The 9,115-nt window shown below is 55.8% G+C and overlaps 1 protein-coding gene across 6 annotated transcripts in view; it reads left to right on the top strand.

Annotated features, from left to right (window-relative positions):
• EFL1 (elongation factor like GTPase 1) overlaps positions 1–4,313 on the top strand; it is a 68,685-nt gene extending 64,372 nt beyond the window's left edge. For 2 of the 6 annotated variants that reach the window (XM_036315924.1, XM_036315922.1), the window contains 2 exons: positions 163–347; positions 3,137–3,325. In XM_036315924.1, the coding sequence (XP_036171817.1) occupies positions 163–347; positions 3,137–3,325 (374 nt within the window). Of the gene's footprint in view, positions 1–162; positions 348–657; positions 814–2,949; positions 3,039–3,136 lie in introns of all 6 variants that reach the window. The other 4 variants (XR_004968657.1, XR_004968655.1, XR_004968656.1 and 1 more) reach the window with 4 other exon arrangements.
• Positions 4,314–9,115: the final 4,802 nt, after the last annotated feature.

Here is a 9,115-nt window from a genome sequence, read left to right as displayed (position 1 = left end):
CCCTTCAGTCCCCAGGCCGCCGCTCCATCCACTGAGCCACACCGGCCGGGGCGGAAACCACCGTGATGGGGAACAGACCTACGTTCGCGCGTGGATGGTCACCGGCCCGTGAGGCAGCGTGGCCTCGTGGGGCTCAGGGAGCTAAGAGACTCGGTGTTGCAGGCCGGGTCTACGCCGTCCTGTCCAAGAGGGAGGGCCGCGTGCTGCAGGAGGAGATGAAGGAGGGCACCGACATGTTCATCATCAAGGCCGCGCTGCCCGTGGCCGAGAGCTTCGGCTTCGCCGACGAGATCCGCAAGAGGACCAGCGGCCTGGCCAGCCCGCAGCTGATCTTCAGCCACTGGGAGGTAACACCCCCACCCCATCCCTTCCTTCCATCCACGGATGTGCTTCCTGCAGCCGACGCCCAGGGCCGCGAGCCCTCCCCCTGCCCTCCCAGCTCACCCCCGCCCTCCCAGCCCACCCCCCGCCACCCTCCCCGGGCCCTTTGGCCTCCTGATGGCTCTGCTGGTCGGAGGGACGGGAGGAAGCAAGCAGACGGTCTGTCCATCCATCCACACTGAGGGGCCTCGATCACATGTGCTTATCACACACCCCGTCCTCCTCATCTGATGTGAAATTTAAAACAGAATATCCCCTCCTTCCTTCCCTCTCAAGAAACGATGTAGGTTTTACAAGGAAGCCAGACTTTTTCTAAAGTAAAGCTTTAAGGAGCGTTCTGAGGAAGAGTGTTTTCTAGCCTGGAGAGGAGAAGCTGATCTGTCATCAAAAAGGAAGACGTCACAGGTCCACATCGCAGGGCGAGGAGAAAGGGTGGGGAACACGTGGCTTTTAACTTAGGGGGGAATCATAGCCGGGAGGGGCGGGCAGTCCAGCCTCTTTTTTAAAAAATATTTTTTTATTTTATTATTTTTTAAAATATTTTTTATTGATTTTTTACAGAGAGGAAGGGAGAGAGATAGAGAGTTAGAAACATCGATGAGAGAGAAACATCCATCAGCTGCCTCCTGCACACTCCCCACTGGGGATGTGCCCGCAACCCAGGCACATGCCCTTGACTGGAATCGAACCTGGGACCCTTGAGTCCGCAGGCCGACGCTCTATCCACTGAGCCACACCGGTCAGGGCTTAATATATTTTTATTGACTTCAGAGAGGGAGGGAGGGAGAGAGAAACATACATGACGAGAGAGAATCACGGATCGGCTGCCTCCTGCATGCCCCCCACTGGGGATGGAGCCCGCAACCCGGGCCTGTGCCCCGACCAGGAATCGAACCCTCACCTCCTGGTTCATAGTTCGAGGCTCAACCACTGAGCCACGCCGGCCGGGCAAGGATGAGTCTGTTAACAAGTAACTTCAGAGGAAAATAGAGTGAGGACGGGTTTGCTCCAGGTTCGTGCTGCCCTTTGCCATCCCTGCCACCTGTCACCTCCCGTTCCCAAAGCCTCTCGTCTCGGAGAGCCTGGAGGCGACATTGTAATTACCCGTCACTGATCTGGCATTTTCTGCCTGTTTCTGGTTTCCCCTGTCGTTAGGCTTCGCAGTGACACAGTGGTTGGGATCTGGCTTCTCCCTGCACGGCACTTTCCCCACTTGTATCCGACACCATGTCATTTACAATCAAGAGCTTTTGAGAGGAAGTGCTTCCAAAATACAGAGAAAATAAAGCGGCAGGCATTTCCCACGAGGAAACCTTCGCAGTCAGCGACCGCATCGCTTCTCTCCCTGCACCTTCCCCTTCTGAGAAAAGGCGCTAATAACAAGCGCAGAGAGAGACGTGTGCCAGCCCCGCCTCAGGATGAGCTGCTTAACACCCAGGTCACGCTGAGGGGCGGCCGGAGGTCACGCAGGGCGAGGGACACGTGGTGACAGCAGCGAAGGAGTTCATTTCCCGCGTGCAGCTTCCCACCTGCTGGCCGCAGTCGTGGTGAAAACTGGGCCAAAAATGAACTGGAGCTCCCGAAGCTCTCTCCTCCTGGGATCCTATTGTTATTACTGGAGGCCCGGTGCACGGGTTCGTGCACGGGTGGGGTCCCTCGGGGCGGCCTGCAGGGATCGGGCCGAAACCCGCAGTCCAACGCCGCCTGCAGCTCCCACCTGCCGTTCCCGCTCATCCCGGCCCCACTGTGCCTGCCACGGGCTCGCGCCCAATCAGTCCCGATCCGGGAGAGGCTTACGCTGCTGAGGCAGTGCTCGCCAGCCATGAGCCCTGCGTCTGGCGCCCTCCCAAGGGAAGTGGCCTGTGGGATCGGGCTGAAACCTGCTCTCCAATATCCCCCAAGGGGTCCCGGATTGCGAGAGCGTGCAGGCCAGGCTGAGGGACCCCACAGGTGCATGATCCGGCCAGGGAGGGGCCGTGGGAGGGCTCCAGGGTCTGTCCGGCCCATCTCCCTCAGTCCTGATCAGCTGGACCCCAGCAGCAAGCTCACCTACCAGTCAGAGCATCTGCCCCCTGGTGGTCAGTGCACGTCATAGCGAGCGGTTGAGTAGCCTGAGCATATCATTAGCATATTTCGCTTTGATTGGTTTTCGGTTCTGCCGTCCAGTCTATTTGCATATTACCCTTTTATTATGTAGGATTATTTTTTATCCAAGCCAACAGCCAGCTGGCCTTCGGGTGCCTTCCTCCCTGAGCATTGGAAAGGGGCATCAGATCCCCCGGCAGGCAGGTGCATTCTGGGTGAGCCCGTTAGGAAGGAAACACCTTGGTCTCCCAGCTTTCAGCGGGCTCTGCCCAGCAGCCTCCAGGGGCCCCTCTGTCTGTGGCTCAGCCTCTGGGGTCACCTTGTGGGTGGGTCACTCGCTCAGGGAATTCCCAGGAGCCTGTTGGGGTCAGTGGTGACTCCGCTTCAAGGTGTCAGCCACTGGGCCGGCCGGCCAGCTCTTCCTGTCTGTGGCCATTCCTCCAGGCCTGACTGCTCAGTGTTTAAACCTTATTCTTGAACTAGAGGCCCAGTGCACAAAATTCGTGAGAGGCTCGGCCCTCGCAGCCCTGGCTTCGTCCGGAAGGTCATCCGGAAGGACGTCCGGCCATCTGGTCGAATTAGCATATTACGCTTCTATTATTATCGATGGGCCTCTGGAAGGAAAGTAGACTTGCCTGACCCAGCACATGCTGTCGCCTCCTCCCCCCAGGTCATTCCCAGCGACCCCTTCTGGGTGCCGACCACGGAGGAGGAGTACCTGCACTTCGGGGAGAAGGCCGACTCCGAGAACCAGGCCCGCAAGTACATGAACGCGGTGCGCAGGCGCAAGGGCCTCCCCGTGGAGGAGAAGATCGTGGAGCACGCGGAGAAGCAGCGGACCCTCAGCAAGAACAAGTAGCCCGCGGGCGGCCTGTGTCCAATAAACGCACCGCGGCCGGGCTGCCCGGGAGCGCCCTGCTGCGCCGTCTGTGTGCGCTCGCTGCCAGTGCGGAGCCAGACCGCAGGGAAGGGGGTCAGAGAGCTCGCTTCCTGCGGGTTCTCATTGATCAGGTGCAAGGCAAGCGGGAGTGCAGCGTCCGGTGACCGACTCCCACCCGTGCCCCCGCCTGTCCCCGCCTCACACCCCCTCACGTCTAAACACGTCCCGTAGCTCAGCGCCCAGTACTGTCTGGAGAGACCCACTTTTTCTTTTTTTAAATGTATTTGTATTGATTTCAGGGAGGGAGAGAGAAACATCCATGATGAGAGGGAATCATGGACCGGCTGCCTCCTGCACGCCCCCCACTGGGGATTGAGCCCGCAACCCGGGCACGTGCCCTTGACCGGGAATCGAACCCGGGACCCTTCAGTCCGCAGGCTGACGCCCTAGCCACTGAGCTAAACCAGCCAGGGCGCTTTATTTAGTCCAGGTCACTATTATAGCCAATCCACCTTAAGGTTCATTTGTCTAGAAAACGCGATGTTCACTGGTTAGCCTGTAAACCCATTTTTATATTCCCTCGCAAATCACATCACTCGTATTTACATACGTGTTCAGGAAAGTTAGGCTCCATACCTTTTTCTTTAAAAAAAAAATAAATAAATTTTTATATCGTTCTGGGCCGTTTCTTCTTAGCCCTACTCAGGATATTAGCTAACATGGCAAGATTATTGCCTTGATTGTAAACCTTTTACGGAAACCTGTTGCCTCGCTCTGAGAGATTTCCATAGAAGGAACAGATGCAATTTAGTAAAAAGTGGATTTTGTAATTTTTGATGTTGCACTAATAGTTTGTATAGCCACTTAAAGAAAGGATTCTTTTTCAAAACACATAAGATGGTTAGACCAGACCTTGTTTTTGAAATGTTTTTACTGATTTTTAAAAAATAAACTAGATCATTCTTAATACTAGTTGTAGACATTTTAACTTTACTTTTCATTTGTTTAATATTTTTATTGATGTCAGAGAGGAAGGGAGATAGAGACAGAAACATCCATGATGAGAGAGAATCACTGATGGGCTGCCTCCTGCACGCCCCACCCTGGGAATCGAGCCCGCAACCCGGGCTGTGCCCTGACCAGAATCGAACCCAGGACCCTTCAGTCTGCAGGCCGACGCCCTATCCACTGAGCCGCACCGGCCAGGGCTCACTTTGATCTTTAGGGCCCTGGCGTCGGCGATCCAATCTCCTGGGCCTGGACTTAGGGCGCGGTGATAACTGACTGAGTTGAACGGGTCCTGATATCTGGGCTAATTTAAGAAGGTTCCACACGTGTGGGTTCATCTGAAAACTGGGGTCACGTGGGAAGAGCCAGCACATCGGCCTGCAGCCTTTGTAAGGAACGCCACTCAGAGTGCAGACGTGCTGTTACAGTATTCTTAGCCCTGGCAGGTGTGGCTCAGTGGGTAGAGCGTCGGACGGCGGACCACAGGGTCCCGGGTTCGATTCCAGTCAGGGGCACGTACCTCAGTTGCAGGCTCCTTCCCAGCCCGGGCCCTGGTCCAGGCGCAACTATTGATGTGTTTCTCTCACATCGATATTTCTCTGTCTTTCCCTCTCTCTAAAAAATCAATGGAAAAATACCCTCTGGTGAGGATTTAAAATAATAATAATAAAAAGAAATGAAATAAAATAAAAATCAGAAATTTTTTAAAAATTAAATTAAAAATGAAAGTATCCTTAGGCTCTGTGCTCCATCAGCAAACGCTGGGCTCAGTGGAGAAGAGGCGGAGCCGGAGGGAGGGCCCGCAGTCCTGGGGCAGATGTGCTGCGGGGGCTGCAGGGGGCGCGGCCTGTCACTGACAGACGGCCTCTTCCCTCTGCCTGTCCAGGGGCGAGGGGGGAGCAGGAGCAGGACCCCAAGGAGGCAGGCCCAGGGGTGGAGCTCAGCCGCCACGGGAGTCACCGGCCCTGCCGTGTAGGTGATGGGGCCCCGTCACTGAGCCTGTCCTCACCCCGGGCCCCAGTGCCCCCCCCCCCCCCGGCCCTGACCGCACCGCTGGTTCAGGGACGTGAGCCCGGGCATCCTCAGCCCCCGCGAGGGACGGGGGTTCCCGTGCTTACCGCAGGGCTGGCTTCTTTTTAAAAATTATGTATTTTTATTGATTTCGGAGAGGAAGGGAGAGGGGGAGAGAGAGAGAGACATCAGTGATGAGAGAGAATCATGGATCGGCCGCCTCCTGCACGCCCCCCACTGGGGATCAAGCCCACAACCCGGGCCTGTGCCCTTGGTGGGAATCGAACCCGTGACCTCCTGCTTCACAGGTCGACGCTCAACCACTGAGTCTCTAGGAACGTCTGGCTTTTTAAACAAGTCTCTCGTTTAAGACCTAGAGCGGGGAGTCTCAGCCGTGGGTGACGGGTCCCCAGACACGTGGCAGAGCCTGAAGACGCTCCCGTGGTGGAGGCCGCGTGGATTCCGGTCAAGGGCTCGTACCTCGGTTACAGGTCCAGCCGCAGCCCATCGCCATGTTTCTCTCACATCGACATTTCTCCCTGTCTGTCCCTCTCTCTAAAAAATCAATGGGAAAATATCCTCTGCTGAGGATTTAAAAATAATAATAATAATAAAAAGAAATAAAATAAAACTGGATTTTGTAATGTTTGATGTTGCGCTAATCACTTGTATTGCCACTTGAAGAAAGGATTCTTTTTCAAAACGCATCAAATGATCAGACCAGACAATGTCTTTTTAAAAACAAACTATATCATTTTATTGATGCGGCCGAACATCCCCACAGCCCCCAGGACGCCCCACAACACAGAATCCCCCTGACCAGATGGGCCGGGTGGGGGTGGGGGGGCGGCAGGCTTCCTCACCCCGTGTGAGTTCCCCTGCGCCCTGCCTGGGACCGGCTCCCTGGCCTGGTGGAGGGGAGAGACTGGGGGGCGGGGGGCGGGGGGGCAGTGATGGAGGGTCCCAGGGCCAGGCTGCACTGAGGGCAGAGGGTTAGCATGTGCCAGGTCGCCAGGGCGTCTGGGAAGTGTCCTGTGTGTATCAGTCCAAACCCCGTCGTACAGGGGAGGTGGGGGGATCTCTGCTTGGGGCGGACCTGCCCAGCATCTTCCCCTCGCTGTGGAGCAGGGAACGGGCGGGGGGGAGAAGCTGTGCTCCCCCAGGACATGCCCTGGAGCCCTCCCGCAGCTCCTCCCTGACTGGCCAACCTCCCGTGTCCCTCCTCGGCCAGCCGGCCCCGATCGGCCAGACACATGCATCACTCGGAACCCGAGAGAATCATCGGAAGGAGCCGCTGCTTGGGGGACTGTGGACCAAGGCTCTGCTGTCCCAAGGCTATGGGACACCCACAAAACTCCCACCAAGATCAAAACGAAGCAAACCATGGCCGGCCGGCGCGGCTCCGTGGCTGAGCACCGACCTAGGAACCAGGAGGTCACGGTTGATTCCCGGTCAGGGCACACGCCCGGGTTGTGGGCTCGATCCCCAGTGTGGGGCGTGCAGGAGGCGGCCGGTCCATGACTCTCTCTCATCATGGATGTTTCTCTCTCCCTCTCCCTTCCTCTCTGAAGTCAATAAGAATATATTTAGGGCATGGGGGGAGTGGCCGGGGAGAGGTCAATGGGTAAAAAAGAAGACATATGTAATACCTAAAACAATAAAGAATTTTAAAAGATAAAATACAAAAAATATATCTATATATATCAAATAAAAGCCTAAGTGACCATTACAGCGGAACGACCAGAACGACCATTCGCTATGACATGCACTGACCACTGGGGGGCAGACGCCAACACAGGAGCTCCCCCCTGGTGGTCAGTGCGCTCCCACAGGGGGAGCGCCGCTCGGCCAGAAGCCGGGCTCACGGCTGGTGAGTGCAGCAGTGGTGGCGGGAGCCTCTCCAGTCTCCACGGCAGCGCTAAGGAGCAGCGAGCAGGCAGGCGGTAAGGAGCAAGGAGTCCTGGACTGTGAGCCGGCAGTCAGATACCCCCAAGAGGTCTCAGACTGTGAGAGGGCACAGGCCAGGCTGAAGGACCCGCCCCCCCCCCCACCTCCAGTGCACAAATTTTGTGCACTGGGCTTCTAAAATTATATATATATATATATATATATATATATATATATATATATATATATATATTATATAATAAAATCCATATCCTATATAATCCATATCCTATATAATAAAAGCCTAATATGCTAAGTGTCCAGTCCTCCAGTGACCATTTGACTGTTCAACCAATCAAAGTATAATATACTAATGACATGCTAATGCCGCTCAACCACTCGCTGTGATGTGCACTGACCACCAGGGGGCAGATGCTCTGACTGGTAGGTTAGTTTGCTGCTGGGGTCTGGCCAATCGGGACTAAGTGAGATGGGCCGGACACGCCCTGGAGCCCTCCGGCGGTCCCTCCCCAGCTGGCCAACCTCCCATGTCCCTCCTTGGCTGGCCAGTCTTGATTGGCCCAGGTCGGGAGTGGGCAAGATGGGGCCAGGAACTGATTGGGCGCGAGCCTGCAGCAGGCGCAGTGGGCCAGGATGAGCTGGAGTGGCAGGTAGAGTTGCAGATGGCATTGGACTGCAGGATTTGGTCCGATCTCCGCAGGCCAGGCAGAGGGACCCCACCCATGCATGAATTCGTGCACCAGGCATCTAATATATATATTAAAACACAAAATGCTCATCAAGACAAAAGCAAAACATCTTGGCCTGTGGCCCACAGGGTCCCGGATTCTTTTCCAGCCAAGGGCATGTACCTTGGTTGCTGTCACCTCTCTCGCCCGGGCCCTGGTCGGGGCGCGTGCAGGAGGCAAACAATCGATGTGTCTCTCTCACATTGATGTTTCTCTCTGTTTTTCCCTCTCTCTTTCCTTTTATAAAAATCAATGGAAAAATATCCTTGGGTGAGGATTATCAATTTTTTTTTTTAAATATCCTATATAATAAAAGCCTAATGTGTAAATTGGCAGAATGACCAGTTGCTATGATGCGCACTGACCACCAGGGGGCAGATGCTCAATGCAGGAGCTGCCTGCAGGGACTAGGCCAGCCAAAGCGGGTGCCAGCGGAGGCCCCCAATCACCCTGCCGGTTGCCCCACAGATCAGCCCTGATCACCGGCCAGGCCTAGAGACCCTACCTATGCTTGAATTTCATGCACCAGGCCTCTAGTATATCCTATATCATAAAAGGCCAATATGCAAATCAACCAAACGGTGGAACAACTGGTCGTTATGAGGTGCACTGACCACCAGGGGGCAGACGCTCAATGCAGGAGCAGCCACCTGGTGGTCAGTGCGCTCGGCTGCTGGCTTAGGCCCGCTCCTGGCATCAGTTTGACATCCCCCGAGGGCTCCCGGACTGACCCCTGCCCCCCAAGTTCACGTATCTCATGCACCGGGCCTCTGGTATATATATTAAAACACAAATGCTCACCAAGATAAAAACAAAACATCCTGCTGGCACAGCCAAGCCTTGCACAGACCCTCCCCCCAGCTCTACCCCCAAACATTGTGGGGACCGTCCTGTCCAGCCTGGGGCCTCCCGCCGGCTGCATTAGAGCCGAACCGGAGAAAGTGCTTTGTCCCCCCAAATGGATCACTTCTCGAAGGTTGGCCTCACCCCCCACATCCCCTCCAGGCCTCCCCGGGGCCGCCCCTCAGGAGCGGAGGTGGGATTTCTCGGGCCGGCCTGGCGTTCGGGAAGAGAAGCCGCTTTCCCATGGCTCATCGCACTCCTCGGTGCTGTG

The sequence above is a fragment of the Myotis myotis genome, unplaced genomic scaffold (assembly GCF_014108235.1).
Source record: "Myotis myotis isolate mMyoMyo1 unplaced genomic scaffold, mMyoMyo1.p scaffold_m19_p_67, whole genome shotgun sequence".
In the NCBI taxonomy this organism is placed as follows: Eukaryota; Metazoa; Chordata; class Mammalia; order Chiroptera; family Vespertilionidae; genus Myotis; species Myotis myotis.
The sequence above is the reverse complement of the archived record's forward strand: the minus strand, read 5'-3'. Positions and strand labels throughout refer to the sequence as shown.